A 24,328-nucleotide genomic window follows, 5' to 3' on the forward strand; every position below is an offset into this window, starting at 1 on the left:
TTCCCAAAATGACCCAAACTGGATAATGATAATAAATAAAACAATTATAAAGCAGGTTATTAAGGGGTACAACTTCTTTAAAGTTGCGCGTCTAAATATAAGTCAGCTCCCAACTTTGTTCATACAGCATCAGAATCTTTAAAAGCCACATTTTCACCTACTTCCAAAAGCATATAAAATGGAAACATGTCTGATTGTCATAGGGAGGGCATTCCAAAGAACCACCCCCCAAAAAATGGTTCTGTTCCTGGATGCCCATCAAACAGAAAGACCAGTAACGGAAAGTAGGATTTTAGATGAGAACTGAAATGCACAAAAAGCATTTGGGAGTCATTCAGGTATTCATGTCTTAAGCCATTTAGGTCTTTAAAGCTAAGAATCAGCACCTTCTGCACAGCTGGAATTACAATACGCTCCCAGCCTAGCCAGTAGTTGGGCAGCTGCATTTTACACTTGCTATAGGTTTCAAATACTTTCTCAATTGCAGCACACAGAGTGCATTGCAGAAATCCAACCAAGAAATTACCAAAGCATTAGTGACTGTGGGCAGGTCAGGGCTCTCCAGGATTTGGCTGCAGTCCTGAAGCTAATCAGGACATCTGAAGCCATCTGAAGCTAATCAAAGAATTTCCCTGACACTGTCTTTAGTTGAAACGCCAACAAAAGCCCCAGGTCAGGAAGCACTCCCAGATTGCAAACCTGTTTTTTTCAGGAGCCATGAAACCCCATCCAAAACAAGTAGAGAACTCATTCCCAGATTTGCTGACCTCCAACTAGCAGCAACTCAGTCTTGTTGGCATTAATTTTCAGTTTGTTCTCACCCATCCATTCCTTCACAGCTTGTGTTTTTCACAATGATTCAGGGTTTCCATTCTCAGAGAACCTGCTGAAAATTGCCAAGAGATCTAGCTGTCATCAGCTTGCTGCTTACCACTCAGCCTAAATCTTTGGATAACTTCACTAGAGACAGGTTCACGTAGATGTTGTAAAAGCATGGTTGCCAGGATGAGTTCTTGCAACACCACATAGGCCAATGGACAGAGCAAAAAAAAAATCCCAGTTCTACCACCTAAGGTCTCTTCCCCCTCTTCTAGTAGAGTACCTGTATACAATGCCATCCCATCCCTTTGAGGCCCTCCAGAAGCTGTTTTTACTAGGCCTGAGTTTATCTCAGTTTCAGGATTCCTTATACAGCTGGGAAAACAGATGTGAACATGGAATGTTGAATGTGTTGAATATTGGGTGTATCCCCAGTATACACACGCTCCCAATGTTGAAAACCATGGTGAAGCTTGCTCACTTGGAAGCTCTTTGTGCATTTCAGATGGAGTACAGATATAGTGAACTGACCAAATCCTATTCTGATGCATCATCGGGGAAGGAGAAGCTATGTCCCAGCTGGTGATACTATCTATCCCATGATACTTCCAACCCACTTAGACTAATATTGAGCATAAAGCACCTTGCCCCCTTCCCTATTGTGCAGCGTCTCCAGCTCAACCTGATAAACAGGAAGAGAGCAGGTGGTACAAAATTATATATGCCTGTAGAAGTCTACTGTGTCAGGAAATTCTGTCTGCCTTTTAAGGTCAGTTTCAAGCTGTCTTATTACAGCTAGTCCAATTCTTTTTCTCTTAAGTATATTGAAGAGACAGTTCATTTTTCCTTAGGCTCTTTTGGACTGTGTTTGTTAGATCTTTTCTCCTCTTTTGTAACTTTCACTTTGCAGATGTCTTCAGTGGGCAATAATAGGAATAAGAATGAATGTGGGGAAATTGTGAATGTCATCTTTTAGATACTTTATATGTGACATATAGGGGCAGTGGCATATCTTAAGGTATGGCAGGTAGGGCACTGTTTTGCCAAATTCCCAGTCCTAACTTTGCTATGCCCACTTTAAGCTAATTAGTTCCCCAACAATGGCCCTATTTTTGCCCTGCAGCACTGCTGGACCCCACCACCAGGGTAGCTTGCCTGTCCAACCTGCAGAGGTCCTCCTTCCCCTGCCAGCAGCTCCTGGTCCTCAGCAGGTCTTGGGCATGGCAGCATCTTGGTCCTCAGCAGGTCTTGGGCGTGGCAGCTAGACACCAATCTCAGTGTCTCCAGCAGTCTGTTCAAGCAGTCTCCTAAGTCCATTCACCCATCAGCAATTCCATTAGCCATTAGTTCCCCAGTCCCCAGTTTTCCTCCTACTGCCCACACCAAACTCCCTTCATCAGGTACTTTTATGCCTGAGGGCCCTATTGCCTTCAAGTGGCTACAGCTGTGCAACACACTCTCTGCTGAATGCCTAGGCCTTAACCCTTAAAGGGGGTCATTGCTGACATCACATCCTACCTCCTTGCCAGATCTTCCATGATTCCAATACAGGCACATGCCCAGGGTGCCACCTGAAGGGGGAAACTCCATGAGTAGTTTCTGTTAAAGTTGAGCAAGTGGAGGCTCAAGCCTCAAGAGGAGGAGGAAGGGGGTCGGCAGCCAGACTGTAAGGTCACTAAAACATGATCCAGAGAAAGGCAGCCAGATTGCAAGGCCGCCGCCACCACCAGCGCATCCTCAGGAGAACCCAGACATCTATATCATCATTGCTGCAGTCTCTAGCTACACTGCTGTATAAGGGACTCTTAGTATGTTACATAAATACTCAGTGCACAATTCAAATGTCACATGAGTAGAGGATTCTGATAGTGCTCAGTGGGGGCCTCTTTCCCTCCTTTCCTGCCTACACCTGCACAGGCAGTACAACATTGTGCTTCATGCTTCCCTTGTGCATTAGGGAGGAAGAAAACAGTCTAGTCAGAATCCAATCATGCCCTGTGATTCTATTTTGGATGCCATTTATTCTGATCTAACCTATTACATTATTGATGCATACTGTCAGATAAAAAGGGGGGGGAAAACCCAAAGATGTGAACATTCATTCAGATCTTTGTCACTAATTGAAACTGACACCACAATGCTTAGAAAATTCCACTTCTCCAGATAAGCACAGTCCTAGTTAATTCACTAAGTAGCCTTTATTAAATTGAGCTGATGGGAAATCACATTTTTTCCCCTTCTATACAAAGGTAAAGGAAAGGTCATTAGTGCATCCAATAAGACTTGTGAGATAAAGCACACATTCTGCTAATTTAGGGCATGATCCCAGCAAAGTTAAATGCACTTTCAATCTTGATTTCAATATGAAAAAACACAGGTCTTATGCATACTTAGTTCTGATTCACAGAAAAGGTTTATGTTTGCTTGCTTTTATTTGTAGTGGTTAAAAGACTGCAAAAGGACATTTGGTACTGATGATGGTATTCATGGAACCGCCACAGATGCTCAGGTTGGTGTCTGCTTCCAGTTGCTAAATCCATTTCATGTATTAATATAACAAACCTGTATAGACCAGACGTACTGATGTTCCCCAACAGATTAAAGATTAAGTTTTTCATTTCAGTAATCACAACTATCTGTGTGAAATATAGAACTTTATGAATTATGGGCCTGAGAATAAAAGATTCTCCTTTTTATTAAAGTGAGCCAGGCTTTGAGGCTCAGTTTAATAACACTGAGCAGATAAGCAGGTCAAATAGCATCTTTATACCAGCACACGCCTGCCTTCTATGCAGCTGCTGTTGTAAGCAAGATAATTGGTATTCTGCATCCCTGCTCATCAAATTACTGTCTGGCCCAGGAGCTGGATCTAATCTAATTAGACCTGGGTACATACCTATGGTCTGTCTAGAAGGGTATATTTAAAACAATTACTGGAGTGATGAAAATCTTGTCGTATTTGCAAAAGGCTGCCCAGTACAAAGCAGCTATAATACTTGAAACTGAAACATGTGTGAAAGCTCTGTAGAACTATTTTCAATGAGACTTTAATACTACTAAACACCATAGCAGAATATCATTAAACATGCAATAACAAGAAAAAATCAAAGTAAATGGTTGCTGTCATTCATAGTTTGATTCTGTCCTCAGATTTTGATTAAAAAATACTGATATGTGCAACTCTAGGAACATGGTTGGAGTTATTGGAATCTTTCCTTAGCAGATGTGATAGAAAATTCTTTCCCACATGCCCAGGTGTCCAGTATGTCTTCACATCTGGGATAGTGCCATCTCCTGATTGGCAGAGTGGATCAGCTATCTGATTCTATCAATAGGAGGAAGTCGCTGCTTTTGCTGTCTCCTTTTGGACAAGAAGCTGGGTTTTTGAGATGTGCAGCACGCTCGCTTCAACAGATTTTTTAATTTTAAAGTTATTCCCATTTTTCCTTCCCTGTTCCTTATTAAGGGGTTGGGGGATGAACATTTCAAAGAAGGGTTTGAAAACAATCCTTCAGAGCTCCTATGAGATCTTATGCTTGTCCTTCCTGGAAGGTCTTCATGACTATCTTCATGCAGAGATTCTAAACATCTGCTCTCCCCAGTTAGTTCACTTATATTATTTGGTTGCTAATGTAATTCGATTGCTGTTTACGTGGGTCTCTACAAAACCATATATCCATAAGTATAATTACACTAGAATGATGAAATGACTTGTAATGATTTTAGCTTTTATTTGAATTCTCTGACATTTTTGTGAAGAGCACAAAAAGTTGATACTCTGAAATGCTTTGCTTATTCTTTTCCTAAATTAGTTTTTTCTCAAAATTATCTTGGCAAGATATTGATTAGGAAAAAATAAGTTTGATTCTATGTTCACACTATAGCAGTGGTTCCCAAACTGGTGGGTCATGACCCACCAAGGGAACCAGAAGCAGGCCATTCCCCCTTAAGAGGAGTAGCCCAGCAAGAATAGCAGTGACAGCTCGGCAGCAATCATAGCAATACCATAACAAAGAGGATTTCTCATGTACTTGGGGGTTGCGCTGACCATCCGAAGAAGGAGGGCCTCGGAGCCCCCACTGCTCAGAAAGCTCCTTGATCCAATTGCAACCCACTTCAGGTTTGCAGTTGTGAACCCAGAAGTCGCTGCCCCCTGCAGATACTTCCGAGGAGAAGTTTGGGAACCACTGCAGTATAGGATACCTTGTTCTTTTGCTGTGGCACTGGTCTCTTATCCTATGTTAGGATTGCAGGAACCATTTGGAATGCTGTATTAATTTAGGACAGTGGTTCTTAAACTTTTTAGCACTGGGACTCACTTTTTAGAATGACAATCTGTTGGGACCCACCAGAAGTGATATCATTAACCTGGAAGTGACATCAGTTTAGGCTTCAAGTCTGAGCCATGATCAGCCAAAGGTACAATTACACAATGAGCTCCTGCTGTTGTTTTGCATGGCTCAGAAGTCAGCAGATTGCAGACTTGGTTCCTTCTCCAACCACACAGCCCTCTGCCCCCCCCCTTTCCAACATCCCCTCTTCCCACCTATTCAGGGCAAAGTGCCATGCCTCTCTCCCACTAGGAGGTTGCCCTGCCCAGCAGCTCTATACCCTGTATTTTCAGCTCTGTATTTTCAATGGCAGCTGAGCTAGGTGCTACACAAGCCATCTGAAATTGGCTCGCAACCCACAGTTTGAGAAATGCTGGTTTAGGACAAAAACTTATTTGCAAGGAGGAGAACCAAACATGATTTGTTATGGGGTGGAGTGGAAAAGTAGATAACCTCAACCCAACAAAGCTATGGAAGTATCCTCATCTAACTAATGTCAGTACCAAAGAAGTAAAATGTTGGTGGGCTACAGACATGTTTGGAGGCAGGTGGAACAGAAGTGCAATACAATTCTATAATTAAATCCTCATTTTGTTCAACACCTATAGAAGAGAATTATTTTTAATAGGAATAGGTTACCAATGTGTATATTTACAGGAGTGTTAGAGGGTCTCAGGAGAAGTTTGACCAAGGGGCAAAGTGTGCTTTCACCTCTTCCTGCTCCCCACTTTCTTTTTACTGAACAGCAGCTGATTGGTGGGGGGGGGGACCCCTGGTAGTTTGTATCCACTGCCATCATCCCAGACTGCAGAAACCAGGCAGTTTCTGTAGAAACCGGTGAAAGAAACCCTCTCAGAAGAGCAGTGATCTCCATGAGTTTTTTTTATTTTTTTTAATAAGAACCCCTGGGGATCAGTGCTCTCCTGGGAAGGTTTCTTTCCAGACATGGAAGAAGTTCACCCATGAGGGCTAGATAACGGAGTTTCAAACAAAGGACAATGACTACCTATAAAACAATGATGTCTTCACAACTTCTAGCTGTTGAACTTACATAGGCACTTCTAGGGAGTTAAGTATCTGAGAAAGAAATAAAAGGAAAAAAGTGGGGGGGGGGAGAGACAGGACATTCAGCACAGGGGGTTAAAAATCACGGATAAGGGCAATTGGCTCAGAGAGAACATATTGTTCAGTGTCAATTATCTTGCGTCCGGTCCATCAACTTTCAAAGAAACAATCCTCCAATTAGCTTATAAAGTCTTTTGGAGGGGGAAAATCTCTCCCCTCTAAGCTCCAAGCAAAGTCACTTGTTCCCTTTCATTCAAACACCATTGGGAGTTTGAGGGAGAATGGGGATCATGCTCCAGAATTGGCATGTGAATGTCCTAGTTTGCCAATACAGGTTGGGCGTTGCTTATCTAAAATGCTTTGGACCAGAAGTGTTTGGATAACAGATTTTTCCACATTTCAGAATACATGCATATACATGATTAGAGATCTTGGGGATGGGGCCCAAGTCTAAACACAAAATTCATTTATGCTTCATATACACATAAGAACAACCCCACTGGATCAGGCCATAGGCCCATCTAGTCCAGCTTCCTGTATCTCACAGTGGCCCACCAAATGCCCCAGGGAGCACACCAGATAACAAGAGACCTCATCCTGGTGCCCTCCCTTGCATCTGGCATTCTGACATAACCCATTTCTAAAATCAGGAGGTTGCACATACACATCATGGCTTGTACCCCGTAATGGATTTTTCCTCCAGAAACTTGTCCAATTCCCTTTTAAAGGCGTCCAGGCCAGATGCCATCACCACATCCTGTGGCAAGGAGTTCCACAGACCAACCACACACTGAGTAAAGAAATATTTTCTTTTGTCTGTCCTAACTCTCCCAACACTCAATTTTAGCGGATGTCCCCTGGTTCTGGTGTTATGTGAGAGTGTAAAGAGCATCTCTCTATCCACTCTGTCCATCCCCTGCATAATTTTGTATGTCTCAATCATGCCCCCCCTCAGGCGCCTCTTTTCTAGGCTGAAGAGGCCCAAATGCCATAGCCTTTCCTCATAAGGAAGGTGCCCCAGCCCAGTAATCATCTTAGTCCTTCTCTTTTGCACCATTTCCACTATGTCTTTTTTGAGATGTGGTGACCAGAACGGGACACAATACTCCAGGTGTGGCCTTACCATCGATTTGTACAACGGCATTATAGTATTAGTTGTTTTGTTCTCAATACCTTTTCTAATGATCCCAAGCACAGAATTGGCCTTCTTGGGTCGACACTTCCATCGACCTGTCTACCACCACCCCAAGATGTCTCTCCTGATCTGTCACAGACAGCTCAGAACCCATCAGCCTATATGTAAAGTTTTGATTTTTTGCCCCAATGTGCATGACCTTGCACTTACTGACACTGAAGTGCATCTGCCATTTTGTTGCCCATTCTGCCAGTCTGGAGAGATCCTTCTGGAGCCTAGCCTGAAGATAATTTTATACAATATTTTAAACAATTTTGTGCATAAAACAAGGTTTGTGCATGAAACACTGTGATTTTATTTCTTTAGGCAAAAGCATTTTTGAAGTTACGTTGGCGCTCAAAAAGTTATGTATTTTGGAATATTCTGTATTTCGGAATTCCAAATAAGATGTGCTCAACATGTATAGGGAGTGATTAATATTGAGAATCAAAACTACAAGGATTGTCAAACTTCATTGGTATGATGCCTTAAAAATGCATGGTTTCTTTAATTAAAAATAAATGCAAGAACTTCACAAATACTTTTACTTTGAACTATATAGTGTGGTCATATTGCACGACTGCAAGGCAAGTTAGGATACCTACCAATTCTATTTTTCTGCCTTGTGTTTCTACATATGTGTTGTAGCTTTCTTTGAAATTATTTTTCTTTTAGTTTACCTGGGGCACCTGATCATTTAAAATGATCTTCTATACTAATTCTTGATCTTTTTTCTTTTGTATTTTTGTGACCCGCACACCTTCTTGCTTAGCATTTGGAAATTCTAGCAGTAAGTGATGGTTCTTGATTTATCAAATACTTAACCTTGCCAGTAAACAAACTGGTGTCCATTTTTGTCTCTTGTTCATTTGTTATATAGCATTGTCTAATTTTAGATTTGGAAGGGGTGTGTGTGTGTGTGTGTGTGTGTGTGTGTGTGTCACTTATGTATAGTCCTAACTCCTGAACTATCCGCCCTTTTAGACAGTAGAATACTATAGTTAACAGCAAGTGATTCCATTACCATTTGCTTTGCTTCCTTACTCTAAAACAACATTAACACCCATCTCCTCTGATAGTTTTATGTGAAAATATGAAAACACATAATCCTGCACATAATCCTTGCAGTTGCAAGAATGTATTACTTCACAGTACTCTATAACTGAAGACTGTGCCATATTTTCATAAAAAGAGCAATGTGCTGGTATGCCAACACTATCTTTTGGTATGTAATTTAGAATTAAAACTGACATAACCAAAAGAAATTGAAGCAGTTTCTTCCTTACTTAGAACATGGCATTTTTGAAATGTCATGAGAATATCTTTCCTTTTCTTTGTAGGAAATATGATTGCCCTTCTTAAAAGGTAAAGTTATATGTAATCTGCAGGGGCAATACCACTTTTCATTTTTAATTATACATCTAGACTTGACTGAAGCTTTCATCAGCTTCTTACTACATTAGTTCGTAAATCTTGTTGATATTTCCTTCTCTGCAATAAGCAAATAACTAATTTTTTTATGCTGCAAATTCTGCACCAGACAAGCTATGTCTAATTTTGGTGTCTGATTTTTTTTGTATGTTTGATTAATTTACTATCCAGTTAAGATAATGACTTTTTTTTCATTTCTAGGAGTTAGAGTTGTGTCGGAGGCTATATAAATTGCATTTCCAGTTGCTACTTCTGTTCCAAGCCTATTGTAAACTTATCAGCCATGTGGATGTAGTTAAAAAGGAGGCAGAGGTAAAGAAAACACCATTATACTTTGCAAGATACTCATTTATATGTGCACTGCTTAAAATGGCAATTGTTTTTTGTTGTAAGATGGTTCTGTCTTAAAGCTAAAGACGAATTGACAAGGCATATGTTCACAAAGGAGGTGAATGGCCGTTATGAACATTCTAATGATGTTTCCAGCACATCTTCTAATAGTATATAGTCATTTTTCCAATTTACTATCTCAGATATGACTCACTTGCAGTTTTATCACTGTCAAAATTTGAGATGCACACATGCTGAGAGCTCCAAATGTTAATAGTGAACAGCTGATATACTCATATGCAAGCATTTAGAATGACTGTGATACCATGATCTTGTAACAGCTCAGAAGAAGAAACAGGGAGTTCTCTGTATCCAACATTCAAAATGACTGCAAAGACTGCTTTTAAAATAATTGAATTCACCTTTTGTTGTAGGTAATAAATATGTCGGAGGAACTTGCACGACTGGAAGTCTGTCTGAAGGAAGCAGAGTCTGCTTCTGACAGTGGTATTGAAGAAATCTCAGAAGCTTCCCAGGCCAGCACGGAGACTGCCATTCACTCACTCATTGAAACCTTGCGGAATAAAGAGTTTATATCTGCCATAGCACAGGTCAAAGCTTTCAGGTACGTTGGGACAAAATTACAACATTTTCAGTTTTCCAGACTAGACTCCCCCACCTGGTATCAACAGGGGTTTGGTTCCAGACCCCTTCCCACAGATGCCACAAATGCGTGGATACTGGGGGACACTTTTTAAAAGTGTAGAAGGAAGGAAAGCTCCAAATAGCATCCCATACCACTGCACAGCAAACCATGGGGTTTTGAGGGCTCTAATCAAGTCTTCAGAGCTTCCTGAAACTTCTTCCTAGTTGCATGGAGGCCCTTCTCTTTGCCCAGGCTTGCCCCAGAATGCATCGTGGTTTCACTGCACAACAGTCGGGGAAGCTGTTTTGGACTTTTTTCTTTATTTTCTACACTGTTTTAAAAGTGGCTCCCCCCCCCCGTATCCGTAGGAATCATGGATAACTAAAATAGCAGATACCAGGGGATGCTTGTATATCTCTTTTCTGCAAAGTTCATAAAGCAATTTACATAAATAAATAAATGCTTCCCTGTTCCTAAAGGAATCAGTATCAGGATGATATTGAAAGGGGTGTTGATGCAATGGGTTCCTATATGTGTAATTTTACTGAATTCCATATTCTTTTAAATAAGCACTTCTGGTCAAACAAGAAGTTGATGTCTTAGAGATAATGCGAGACATTAAATCTTTTGATATAAAATGCTGTAACCACCATAAATGTTGAAAATGTAAAGATGGTAATTGAGCAGTTAAGAGACAGGAAGATTAAATGACATTTCTCTGTTCCCAGGTGTGTTTGGCCCAATGAGATATTTGGCAATTCTGAAGATGACCCAGTACAAACACTGTTGCACATATATTTTCGTCATCAGACCCTGGGCCAAACTGGCAGTTTTGCAGTAGTGGGCTCAAAACAAGATATGTCGGAAGCCAACTCAAAACTAATGGAACTTAATTTAGAAATCCGGGAGTCGCTGCGCGTGGTGCAATCTTATCAACTTCTTGCAAAACACACAGCAGTGGGAAATCTGAGCACTGGATTTTGAACAGCTGTCCCACTGAAAACAACTGAAGTGTCTCAATATTATCAAGCACTTTTCATATCTAATGGAAACTTATCTGCTCTGGCAAACCATACCTGTGATGACCAGAGAAAAAACTTTCTGGGAACAAGCTGTCATTCAAAAGCAAGGGTCTTGAAAATTCAGTTATTTTGTTTTCTTTCAGTAGCTGTATGGGCTGTATGAACAGAAAAAAACAACCATATGCAACATTGCATTAGAAGAAAAGGGCTACAATAATGCCTGCAAATGCATTATTTTCTTCAAAAAACAAAAATGTAAGAGTTGTTGCAATAATGGCCTCTTTATACTGAAACAATTAAAAGCAGGTGAAATGAGGCTGGTTATGTTGGCTGAAGACCTGTGAGGCTTTCTAGCTTTCAAACTGGAAATAATTATGACAACACAAGATTTGCAGTGTCAAGAGGAATGTGCCATCATTCTGGAGTAGGAAAGACTGCAAAACCCATTGATTTATCAATGTTGTATGTACTATTTACTCTGTTCTTTTGTCTGTAATGGTGAATTTATGTGTGAAAGTATGAATGAATGGATATATCTGACAATTGCATTTTGAAGGTATGGATGTTTGATAAAGTCTGAGCATGCCTAAAAAGCACTGCAAGATTATTTTTGGAAAAATAAAATATTTTATTAGCTCTAACTCTTAGTCTGTAAATGTTATGGCATTTAATAATAATTTAAACTGGAATTGTCCAGTTTTCAGAAAGAAATAATATATCTCTAACTTGTTTGGAATGCTGCTCAGTTCTCTGATCAGTGCTTATTACAAATATTGATAACGACTAACCAAAAAGTAGCTGCCTGCAGAGACTTTAAACTGTATATTGAAATTGTATAGTGTATAGTGTAAATCCAGTATTTTTCTTGTACAATTGTGCAATGCACTGTTACATGAGAATAGTGTATAAAGCTAACTAGGGGTTGGTTGGGGAGGGAAATAGCCGCTGTTAACAGAATACATAATCTACCATCTGTGTATTCTACAGAGTTTGAGAGGTGTGAACTCACATGTTCTTTATGATTCATGTAAAAAGCCAAGGAATTGGGGACCGTAGAAGACAGAGACCACCACCTACTAAACTCTACAATGTATTTTGTCAAATACATTGACATTTATAGCACAAAAAGAACTGGACTGTTGAAACCAAAAGCATTTTATAAAAGCAAAGGTATGAATGTAGTCCCCCAATTCCTGTCATTCAAAAGGAATGAATGCCCTGTATTTTATGCATCTCTTCTTCCCACTGTGATTTAAAATGAAAACTGGGGCTCTGTAATGCTGGAGTGTAGAATGTAGATGTGAATCTTTTAGCATGGCCTTCTTCCCCTTGAGGAAAGGACCCCAGTAGACATGTAATTATGCTGAAATGCATTAATTGAAGGCACTGTGCATACCATTGGACTGCTGACAAAAGTGCTGTTACCGTTCAAAATTCTGTTAACTAGTCATGGCACATTCATAATCACTGTATTTTTTTTTTACCCTGGCATAACTTAATTATTTTGGAGGCTCTGTGGTACTGTAGATGGTGTTTATTTAATAAGCTTTTACAATATGTAGTTTTTAGTGATGTATTATACTTTTTACTTTGGTTATCAGCCTCATTTTGTGTTTTGTTTTGGGGAGGGCTTGATAAAATAAAAATGCCTATCTGCTACTTTGTGTACTTTCTCAGTGGTGTGTGTGCAGATGTTTAAATCAGTATGTGCTTATCCCATTCTTTGCCACTTGCATATATAAATGGGTCACAGTGTTTATCTTCCAAGGATGTCAAACATTTCATACAGAAAGCCAAAGTTAGCATTTGTGATGCCTTTAAAGGGCCAAAAGCGACATTATCTAGATTGCCAGCAATATGTTCTCACAGAGAAACTCAGCTACAAATGCCAAGAAAAAAATGTGCAAATCCTGTTCATATATTCAAGACATGAGAGAGCCCACTGTAACAGGAGCTGGACAAATTGCTTCCAGGGGCTGCATTGGCCCCCAAGCCTCATGTTTGATACCCATGACTTAACAGGTAGTAATGGGCTAACTGGACTAACTTTCCAATTTACTATATGGCAACTTCATAGGCCACTGATGCAGGTGGGAGAAAGAGCCTTTGGTATATGAGCTGGATCTATATATTGGTAGATGCCCAGCCACAGTTGAAAGTTCTACTAGTGACAATAGAATTCATCCTTAATTTTCTCATTTAAACCATGAGACCTAAATGTGTGTTTGGCAGATGACTGAACACTCATCTTTGAATTGGTGACCATCCATACTAACTTGTAGAAATAGAAGTCAACAAGTGTTGCTCAACTTCCTCATTTTCCAAACCTGCTGTATGTGCGTGCACACACATGCACACAAATTATATGGTCAGCCTACATCTTAGAGGAGTTATGTTCCAACTTATTTTGGTCTTGCACTTCAACCTCGGAACTCCCTTGAAGCTAAATACCTAAAATTGAACTAAAAGCACAGTATGAGACATGTAGGGACTGATGGAACAGTAGCTTCATTCTGTTTCAGGCTCACTTCAGGACAAACGGGGTAGACTGGCAGACAGAGTAAACAATGTATATGTAACTATTGTTCTGACCTTTGGAGCTCCAAAAGCACATATTTAAACTCGCATGTTTTCATTCACCTCTTACCAAAGTAGAAGGATGGAGTTCATTAGATCATAGAAGCAGGTGACCAGCCTAATTTGTGTTAATTGTGCTAGGGACCATTACTGTTCCTGTATTCTTCCCCCATATGCCTGCCAACATGCTGATGGTTGACTAGAACTGGGGTGTGTATATCCAACCTCAAACCAACTTTATATTCAGAACTATACAATGTATAGTGTCATAAGCTGATTTAGTATTTTATAGTTTTGCTTTTCTGTACAAGATTAGATTTGTATAGTCAGTGGGGTAGATTTGCTAAAAATATGAAAAACCAAGTCAAAGTTTTCCAATTGCCTAAACCACTGGTTCTCAAACTGTAGGTCATGACCCACTGAGTGGGGTCGCAAACCAATTTCAGGTGGGTCCCCATTTCAATATTTTATTTTTATTAGACTTGATGCTACTGCATCTGGGGAAATGTTACAAGTCTACTTTTAACGGGCTACTATGTTTAGGTCCAGCCTTGTTATACACAGATTTGACTCAACATGAATGGCCCCTGCAAATGAGAAGGAATGTCCTGATCCCTGGAGAAGGGGACAAATGCACCCCTTTAAAATCAGTTTAAAAAACTGTTTTACTGTTGCAGAAAGACAGTCATGCAAGTGATTATAGGTATAACCTAATTATCCACAGATTTTTCTATCTCAAAGCTGATAAGTCATTTAATACTGGGAGAGAGGGCAACCAGCGGACAATCCATCAATCATTCTCTCTGCAGGTTTCACTCCTCCCTTTCCCCTGAGCACATGAAAGAAGGCTAAATGGCAGCCATCATCACCATCTCCATTCTTTCCCCCTTGCTGGGGCTCATGGTGAAAAAAGGGATTGTCTCCTAATGAAGCCTAAGCTCCTGGAGAGAGACCGTCTCTGGGTGCATTACAAAGGTCAATAAGGCTGTTTTTTAAAGATTTGCTATGGTGTGTGATTCAATCTGTATATGCTTTTAAAAATGATAGTAGATGGGACTCCTGGCTAAGTGGGTAGAACTGCAGCCTAGGATTGTTAATTTTTCTGCTTGATGTCACTTCTGGTGGATCCTGACAGATTCTCATTCTAAAAAGTGGGTCCCAGTCCTTAAAAGTTGAGAACCACTGGCCTAAACATACACTAGCATATTTGACTTCAGTAAGTTAAATACAATATTATGTTACGCTTACATGCTGCCACTAACCAGAAGTATTGAAACTGAATTATGAATGTATTTGACACTACCTCCAGCACACCTCAAGAGCCCCATACAAAAGTAGGTACAGTTTTCAAATTCCAGTGCACATAGAGTAGAGGTACAGTTTTCACATTCCATCACTGGACAGAGAAGAATGATTTGGTCCCTAGCTTTTCTGTGACCCCAGCTTGTCTTAAAAAGTCAGAGTGCCAGCACCCAACGGAGGAGACCCAGCCCATTTATATTACAGTAGTGCTAATTCAGCCACAATCTGAAAAAATACAGCTTTACCTACCAGTGCTGTAATGGAAGTGCTCCATCTCCCCTCAGTGACCAGGTTGTAAACGCTAGAAGCAAGCTATAGCACAGTACCAAGAACTGGAGTACAACTCTTCCTATAAAGCTAAAAAAATAGCTCTGTGTGTGTGTGTGTGTGTGTGTGTGTGTGTGTGTGTGTGTGTGTGTGTGTGTAGAGAGAGAGAGAGAGAGAGAGACCGACCTTCTGGTCTAGAGGGTACAGCCTCCATTAGCCTGAAGATTTGTTGTCGTCGTCGTACACTCTCCTCTTAAACTGCATAGTCACGGAAAATAAGTGAAAATGTAACAGCGCAATCCTATGCAAGTCTACTCAGAAATCCTGTTGTGTTCAACTGGGCTCTGTAGCCAAAGGCCAAATTATCCCTTTTCCACACTTTTGAGGGTTAATGGAGAAATGATACCCAAATGCAGCATGGTGTTCTCAGTGACCACTGGCCTTTTGATATCAGGCCAAGTTTTACTCCAAGACCTACTAACAAGGAATAGTTATACCTGTACATACTTGGGAGACTGGGTAGATCAGTTTACCACTGCTGGTTCCTAAATCTACACCCCTGCCAATTATGTAGGAGCTTGGAAGGGAAAATGGCTCCTCAGGATTTCATGCCCCCAATTACAGTGCACTATGAACATGCCTCAAGATGTAAACAAGCCCCCACATCATAATTCTGCAATTAAAGCAAACTTGCTTACTTTGCACAGAATTGGGTCTGCTTGCCCTACAAGAGGGAGAGTTGCCAAATACTACAGCACCTTCTACCCACTGGAGGCCTGAGGTGACTAGAAACAAGGCCTTCTACTTAAGCTTAACAAATACAGACCTCAAACAATGCTGTATTCTACAGGCTATCTCAAATCAGTCAGCATTTGTGAGAAAGGTTAAAGCCCAAAATAGCTCTACTTTGTTCCATCCTTTCTAATTGTCACTAATGCAGAATGCTGCTGTTCAATGTCAGTTCCAAATACCTCCTAAGTATTCTGTAATCAAAAGCTCAATCCATAAACCACTTCAGGTGGTTTTAATGCAGCACAGTGGTTAGTGGCACAGCAACCATCAGAAGATGTTTGCATAATGGGTAAGGGTTGTGCAAGAAGTTAAAGCAACCCTCTAACCTCCAAATAGCTGTACAAGTATGCATGAACACCACCTTCTGATAAGACTAGAACATCTTGACATTTGGGCATTTAAGCCCCCTTTCCATGGGTCTTAACTGCATATTCTAAGTTCACAACCAAGAATGTGCTCATAAGAGAAGATATCCAGGTACCTATAGCACATTTTCCAGATAAAGTGCAGCCTAAATCTACATGTGCCCAACTCAGATGGTTCTGCCTCCTGGTATATATATGTTACCTTGACTGCTATCACAGCTGAGTGGCCAAAAAGCCAATGGTGTGTTGTCTCAAGCAAGCCAATCTTTCCCCAGCCTCTCCATCATCTGCTGCATTCTGACAAGAGCAGCCTCTCTTATAGGGCAGCTATAGGAATTACCAAGTATAAAGCATTTCAAATACAGTACCTGAAGTGCACTCTACAATGCTACAAGTAAATAGTAAGAGGTATTATACATACACTCAACCAAGAGTATTTAGAAGTTAAATGAAGCAAGCACAAACCAAGATGTTTATTCATGATCATTTTATTTATATGTACACCAAATCACTTGTCAAGAAGTTGGAAGAGACTGTTTCAAAACATACTATTTTGTCTTGAGACAAACGAATGTAGGAATCTGGAGGATAGCTTAGCAGTCAGATTTCTACCATCAAAATTATTCATTCAAATTTTAAACTTTGAGTGTTTACACATACCTACCAATATCCAGTCATGCATACAACCCTGATCCAGCTTAATTTTCCAGGACAGCAGTCTAGGTTTACTAAACACCTACTAAACATCTCTGCTTCCTTTAAGTATACACCATAGCTAAGGGAAAGCACAGCTCCACTACCAACTCCAAGACTTAGGCCATTAGTGATTACTTCTCCCTTTTCACATCAGTCATGTTATACATCTCCAAACCCAGCCTATTCCACAAATGAAACCAATCCCTGTAACTTTGCCTGATTAAGATAACCATCACTGCAGCTGAGTGCACAATTGCACCTCCCACTTCTGGGCCACTTAGAATGCACTTGTGTTGTATAGACGCATGTTAACCTCTTAGTAAGAAAAGCAAAAACACTGCTACACATTAAGCCATCTCACCTCACTAGATAGGGCAGGGCAGGTTCAAATCTCTTCCCAAAATAAATCCAATTTGCTGAACTTGCTTTTCTAGTCTCTGTACTTGACTTTAGAAAAATCTAATTCTGCCCTAATACGTTAAGCAGATTCCTTCCATTCTTAATATAATTATAACAAATGAGGTAGACATTAGGTTGCATTTGCAATTGCTTTACTGCAACTGTATTGACAGGCTTTCCATTGCTGCAGCCTGCAATTTCCAAACAAAATCTGTTACTTGCAACTTTATATTCAGGATTCTTCACTACAGCTCAAATAATGTATTTGAAACTAAATGTACTATCACATGAGAGACGTTTGCCTTTGCATCTTCCACAGAGATCCTGCCGATGAGGTCTCTTCGGGTCTACATGGCGCAGTTTCACAGGGCAAGTGCACCTTGTCTGCTTACAACTCTGAAACAGACAATGGCAGTGTCAGCATGCAGACAGGCAGATGAAATAAGCTACAGTACTGCCCAAATATTAAGCACCCATCTTGGTCAGTCCAAACACTTGTAAGGTAGGTACACTAGAAAATGAGACAGTAGTTCTCAAATACATTGTCTATATAGCCAAATATAAGCTACAATACACCCTGAAGTGTGCCTAGAGCTGAATTAACTGTGCAGTTTAACATATCAATTTTCCCCACTTATTGGGTAGCCAAGATTGCTCTGTTGCCCAAGCCAAGCATTCATTGCCTTCCGTCACTAGAATACACCTGGCCAAATGGGAATCTACTAATGAATATTATCTAGAACAGTAGTTCTCAAATTTTAGCACCAGGACCCACTTTTTTAGAATGACAATCTGTTGGGACCCATTGGAAATGTCAAGGCCAGAAGTGACATCAAGCTGGAAAATTTTAACACCCCCACACAACAAAATCAGATTACTTAAGTAAGTAAATTAAAAGTTTATAAATTTAAGATAAAGAAAAACCCTCCTAACTCTCCCAAGCAGTGCTGATCTGTTTAAAAATATTCTCCAAACATCCAAAAGGCTGCATTCTTATTCACTTAACCATCAGTAAGCCCCATTGACTACCATTCTTAATATAGTTACATACCATGGTAGCATCAAGTCTTATATTAAAAACACACATTGAAATGAATGGAGATCCACCAGAAATTGTCTTGCAAACCACCTAGTGGGTCTGACCCATGGTTTGAGAAACACTGATCTAGACCTTAAGCCATGTAAGTAGAATTCCTGTTGCACCTTTTTCCAGATTCAAGATGAAGTTCACCAATTCTAAGCTAAAGACTACTCCGCATGGTGTCTTGAAACATGTTAAACAAGAATAATTGTAAGTCTAGACCAGGGTGGGCAAACCCCAGCCCGGGGGCCATTTGCAGCCCTCAGGATCCTCCAATCCAGCCCACAGGAAGCCCCCAGTCTCCCATGAGCCTCTGGCCCATCAGAGACTGTTGGAGCCCACGCTGACCAGCAACTGCTGGTTGCAATCACCAGACATGAGGCTTAGTTAAAGCAAGGCATTCTATAGTCTGCATGTGTTTTCTGCTTTTCCCTGGGCATTGTTTTAATGCCCCCCTGCCTCTGAACAACTTATGTCTCCATGTGTTCCTGGCTTGGTCTGTATGTTTTCACTGTGCAAGAGGTTGTGGCAAATAGTTCATAATTCTCATGTGGTTTCAACATACCTGTATTATAGTTCTCATGTGTATTATAAATAAGTTTGGCAAAATTCATTCATTCATACAAGTTCTGTCTCCAACATATTCATTTACATACATTTATTAAAATTTGAAATGTAAATTATTTTTTTCCCCTGCCCCCAACAGTGTCAGAGAGGTGATATGGCTTTCCTGCCACAATGTTTGCCCACCCCTCATCTAGACTGATCAGGAGACCATGCCTAGAGATGTGCATTCTTATCAAGCTATTCCATATCCATTAACCTTGATCACTGTTCTGTACACAAAGGCATATTAGGGCTCTCACTTTTTCCTTTTCAGTGTTTAAAAGGAAATTCAGTTTACCCATTTTAAGTGGGAACAGGTCAATTGCATCACATTGATGACAAGGTAAAGATTCACTCCAGGCTTTATTGGTATCAGAACATGTATTAGTCTTGTACAGGAAACAAGTTACATATCTTAAGAGTGAATTATGCACATGCAACAGTATTTATACATTTTATGGGCAAGTTCTAAAAGCTTGCTTGCACCTAGACAAGAGCCAACCAAGCTGTACACATGCATAACTTTCATTTTTGATGGCACACATGCCTTTTGTATTGAGATGTGCATATCCAATACCAATATTAAGAGACAACCTGCAATCAGATTTCAAGATATCTGAAGTATTTTGCTTTAGGTGGCCCTCTAGTTGTTGGTGCTTACTTGGCATGCAATATCCTCCACACGGTAGGGATTGTAGGATTTCTGGCATGTCCGGCAGAACTGCCGAAAGTAAACCTGTGGATAAAGTTAGAGTCAAGGCAACACCTTACTAAAGTAGCAATCCCAACACTGCTGGAACTAGCATTCCCACAGCATAAGATCCTCTATAGCCGTCGCAAAGCACGACATGCCATTTGGAGGAGCCAGGCTGCCAACAGTCCCACAGAATGCAGCATGCACTCTAGTAGCATAGCTGCATCAGCAGGGGAGGGAAAGGATAGGTTTGGGCTGTAGTACAAAATCTTTCACCACCCCCTCCATCAACCCCAGTCATACAAAACCAACCTTGTTCGTGCCTTGCACACACCAAACATAGGCACTCTCCCAACGAATGTTGCAATCCTTGCAGTGATAATAGCCATACTTCTGCTCTAGGAACTAGAGAGCAAACACATTAAGGCAAATGACTTGGATATTAACGCCTTGATGTTAAGGCCAGTAGAGATAGCACTAGCTAACATTTCCAGGAAGAAGCAACAGCCCTGCAAGATTGGAAAACACAAGCCAGACAAATCCTGATTGACTGGTGCTGTATAGAACCTTGGTAGAAACACCAATACCCAACCCAAAACATCTCTACTGTCTCCTAGCCATCTGTCAAGGGCAGAAATAGCCAAACCCATCCACACCAGTTCCAGCTCAGCTCAACTGAATGTTCAGAATATGGTAAGTACAGATCAGTACAGAGGCAGAGCTGCTCCAAAGCATGAATCTGTATCCATTTGATGGTGCAACTACTCTCGTTAATCATTTGTTTTATTTTGTTCACTACATTTATGTCCTGCCCAGAGGGGCACCAAAAACAGCTTATGAACATAAAAAGTTTATATATAAACCTTAACATAACCTTAAGCTTTAACACAACCTTATGATAAAAACACAAAACCAGCAGCATTGAGAAAGGGCAAAGCCTATAAAAACTAAAGTAGCATGGAAGTAAAAGACCCAGATTTTTAAAAAACCACCATGATTCATAAGGCTTATCTAAAAAGAAATGTCTTTAGGGCCTGCAGGATATCCTCCAAGGAGGGAGCAGTCTGTAAACTGAGAGGGAGGGAGTTCATAAGCGGTGGTGCCACTACTGAGAAGTCCCCGTTCCTTGCTGCCACCACCACCCCTCCCTCCTCACAGCCCAATCCTATTCTATTTTCCAGTGCTGGTACAGCTGTACTAGTGGGGCGTGCACTGCATCCTGTGGTGGGGAAGCAGTCACAGCAGCCTCCTCAAGGTATGGGAACATTTGTTCACTTACTTAGGGGCTGCACTGCAGCTGCACCGGTGCTGAAAAGTTAGATAGGATTGGGCCCTCATTCAGTTATTTCTTTATTATGAATCACATTGACTGAATAGCGGAATCAGACCCAGTATAGACACACATTTTCCTCTAAATTACTACTCTAGGTTCCTTCCCATCCAGCAAATCATGACAGAAAAGGAGAGTGCCTTCCCGGAGGCCTTGCAATTCTTACTCCAAGGCACAAGCTACATGTTAAATGCTGCTATAAACATTTTGGCCTTTTCGGCCTTTTCAGCCACACTAGACGCTGTGCCAGAACCACCTTTCAGAGCGCGATACCATAGTCTTTCGAGACTGAAGGTTGCCAATACACAAACATTTTGGGAAGGTTCTTTTTTAAAAACCTGAAAGCTCTGGGCATCTTGACTACCAGCTTGGGGAGGTAGTTGGTAAGCAGCTCCCAACCCTGTTTAAACTCCCCAGACAAAAGCTACTTTTTGAGCAGCCGTCAGATACAGAGGACCAGCTGCATATAACTCACAATTCCGCCTTCACATTCTATGAATGTAAACTCTCATCAACGAATGCATGAGGGTGCTTCAAATGTTAGTCATGGGTCCTAAATTCAGGAAGGAGCAAGGCTCACCTGTCAGAAGTTTGGGGAATTGAGCCAACTGAAGTCCAATCCCATCCAACTTTCCAGTGTTGATACACCTGTAATGCAGCCCTGAGATAAGGGAACACACATTCCCTTACCTTAAGGAGGCCTCTGTGACTGCCCCCCCAATGCAGCACATGCCCCAACGACATGGCTGCGTCAACACTGGAAAGTTGAATAGGACTGGACCCCATGTCCAGCCCTCTTCATAAGCAAGGGGGTAAAGGGGGTTATTTGTACTCAGACCCAAGGTCAAAAAGGGGGCCCAGAAATTTCCTGGGATCTTACATTTTCTGATCTCACTGCCCATGTGGGATGCTGGGGACTACAGCAGGTGTGAGGCTACTACTACAGTAATAGTTCATTACTATATCTAGATGGGCAGTTAGACCTGAACTCCACATCAGGAAGCCTGATAGACCTAGGCTCCAAAGACTATTCTGGCTGTCCCCACCTTGCCCCCCCACCCTGTTTTGCTCCCCTCCCCAAAGAAACTTTGTACCCCCTGCTAAAATTCCTCTCAAAGTCACACATTTACCACAAGGAGCGGGGGGGGGAGGGCTGCAGGCCCCACCCCTGGCATTGGTGCCCCCACCACACGTGCAAGGCCGGCCTTCCCACCCACTTGCGCAGCAAAGGCTTCCACAGCTGCCCCCCATGCAGCACACGCTCCACTGGCAGGGCTGCCTCAGTGCTGGAAGGTGGATCGGCCTGCACCCGAGTCCAGCACTCTTCCCAGGAAGACTTGAGGCGCGCACACATTATCAGCGCCCGCCACCAGACGTGCAAGCTCAGCCCTGCGCCCCCTTGCGCCGAAAGCGCTTGCGCAGCCGCCCTGCAACTCAGCCAAGGCGCGCGCGCCTTCCCACCCGCAGCCTGGCGGTGCTCACATTGCCCGGCTCACCTGGAAGCGCACGCGGGTCTTGCCCTGGACCGCGTCTTGCTGCTGCTCCGCGGGCTTCTCCGCCGCCTGGGGGGAGCCCTCGGCCGCCTGCTGCGCGTCCTGCGGCTGCGGGGGCTCCCCGGGCGCCTCCTCGCCGCCTTTACGCACGGGCGGCTCCTGCTCCTCGTCCCTGTCCCGAGGCTGGCGCTGCTCCTGCGGCTCGGCGGGGCTCTCCGGGGGCTTCTCCCAGCTGGCACGCACCGCAGCCGCCTCGACGCCCTCCTGCGGCTGCTGCGGGGGCGCGTCGCGGGGCTCGGGCTCCTCCAGGAAGGTGGTGAGGCGGCGGGAGGCCACCGGCGAGTAGACGGCGATGGTCCTGGGGAAGCGCACGGGCCGCGCGCCGCCGCCTGCGCTGACGGGGCTGCCCTGCTCCTGCTCCAGCCCCCGCCGGCGCAGCAGCAGCGGCCGCGGCCCCAGCGAGCACTGCACCGAGGCGTCCTGGCGCGGGTTCACCTGCACGCCCACCTCCTTGGTGTTGGCCTTGCGCAGCCGCGGTGTCAGGTTGGGGTTCACCTGCGACAGGATGGCCTTCAGCTGCGCCCGCTGGTAGTTGTCGAAGTATTCGGCGGCTGCAGCCGCCGCCGCCGCAGCAGCCGCCTCCCCCCCGTACCCCGAGAAGTAGCCCCCCCGGGGTCGCCAAGGGCCCGACCCCCCTTTGCCCTTGGGCGGCTGGTAGCGGTAGGAGTAGGGGTTGTAGGAGGGATACACGTAGCTCTCCATGGCTTCGTCCACCAGCGTGGCCATGCTGCGCACCCCGCTGTCTGCCCCCCCCAGGTGGCCTAAATAACCCCCGGGGGGAGCCGGCAATTAGCACTCTCTTCCCATTGGCACAAGCCAGAGTCACTCAGCACGTCTCTGCAAGTCCGCTTGGGGCAACTGGGCTAGGTTTGCAATCATATTTACAAGGGAGTAAGGCTGCAATCCTAGCCGCACTTTCCTGGGAGTAAGCCCCAGTGACTGTAATGGGGCTTACTTCTGTGTAGACATGCATAGGACTGGGCTCCCAGGCTGTAATCCTATCCACACTTTCCTGGGAGTAAGCCCCATTGACTATAATGGAACTTGCTTCTGAGTAGACAAGCATAGGAATGGGCTCTAAGCCCCCACTGAACACAAGATTGCCTTCGGAGTAAGCAGGTGTAAGGACAACACTGCAGGACTGCAACCCACCTGCAAGACTTAGAGCCCAAGCCTATGCCTGTCTACTCAGAAGTAAGTCCCGTTAGAATAAATGGAGCTTACTCCCAGGAACGTGTGGCTAGGATTATAGCCTACAACCTGACTGTCTCAAGTCAGTCCCACTTTCTCCAGTAGGTCCTTATTGCAAATTGGGTAGATGAGATTGGGTGACCAGATACAATGGAGGGCAGAGTGCCTATACCTTTAACCATGGTATAGAAGAGGGAATTTTGGCAGGTGCAGCTTTTCAAGCTCTTCCATGTTGAACTGCACCTGCCAAAATTCCCTCTTCTATACCATGGTTAAAGGTATAGGCACTCTGCCCTCCATTGTATCTGGTCATCTTACTTAGGGCATCAATGATGACAACAGTATTTGCTGTGGAGACTGAGTAAACTTAGGGACTTAGAAAATTGGGCAATCAACCTGTTTTCTGATGACACATACATAGAATGAACTACCATGCATGTAAATTTCTGCATTGTCCATAAACATGAATTGAAAGAGGGAGGACAACTTCTTCTGCTTTTAAAAGTAACATTTCCCTGGAAGTAAGCCCTATTGAATGGCCTAGGATTTAGTTCTGACTAAATTAGGTTGCAAATAGAAATCTGGACTGTAACTAGAAAGAAATTCCTTTTGAATCAATGACTCCAACAGTGCACGTAATGCCTGCTCAGAAGTCCC

The 24,328-nt window shown here is 42.8% G+C and overlaps 2 protein-coding genes across 5 annotated transcripts in view; one reads left to right on the plus strand and one right to left on the minus strand.

Moving 5' to 3' along the window:
- FRYL (FRY like transcription coactivator) overlaps positions 1-12,463 on the plus strand; it is a 201,887-nt gene extending 189,424 nt beyond the window's left edge. For 3 of the 4 annotated variants that reach the window (XM_066632998.1, XM_066632997.1, XM_066632995.1), the window contains 5 exons: positions 3,260-3,328; positions 8,162-8,179; positions 9,022-9,132; positions 9,585-9,775; positions 10,525-12,463. In XM_066632998.1, the coding sequence (XP_066489095.1) occupies positions 3,260-3,328; positions 8,162-8,179; positions 9,022-9,132; positions 9,585-9,775; positions 10,525-10,780 (645 nt within the window). In that variant the 3' untranslated portion in view covers positions 10,781-12,463. The remainder of the gene's footprint in view (positions 1-3,259; positions 3,329-8,161; positions 8,180-9,021; positions 9,133-9,584; positions 9,776-10,524) is intronic. The other variant, XM_066632996.1, reaches the window with a different exon arrangement.
- Positions 12,464-17,468: 5,005 nt separating this feature from the next.
- Positions 17,469-23,206, minus strand: ZAR1 (zygote arrest 1). The gene is made up of 4 exons (XM_066632999.1): positions 22,424-23,206; positions 19,910-20,002; positions 19,565-19,639; positions 17,469-17,612 (listed from the first exon to the last, which is right to left on the minus strand). The coding sequence occupies exons 1-4, from the start codon at positions 23,204-23,206 to the stop codon at positions 17,469-17,471; spliced, it is 1,095 nt and encodes a 364-aa protein (XP_066489096.1).
- Positions 23,207-24,328: the final 1,122 nt, after the last annotated feature.

Source organism: Tiliqua scincoides, chromosome 6, assembly GCF_035046505.1.
Source record: "Tiliqua scincoides isolate rTilSci1 chromosome 6, rTilSci1.hap2, whole genome shotgun sequence".
Taxonomy (NCBI): Eukaryota; Metazoa; Chordata; class Lepidosauria; order Squamata; family Scincidae; genus Tiliqua; species Tiliqua scincoides.

Bases quoted from the DNA above. Each gene is read 5' to 3' on its own strand.
- ZAR1 (XM_066632999.1), bottom strand. From the start codon at position 23,206: ATGGCCACGCTGGTGGACGAAGCCATGGAGAGCTACGTGTATCCCTCC. The intron at 19,640-19,909 runs GTTGGTTTTGTA...CTTTATCCACAG, and splicing joins GTGTGCAAGGCACGAACAAG to GTTTACTTTCGGCAGTTCTG. The intron at 17,613-19,564 runs GTAAGCACCAAC...TGTCTGTTTCAG, and splicing joins TGGAGGATATTGCATGCCAA to AGTTGTAAGCAGACAAGGTG.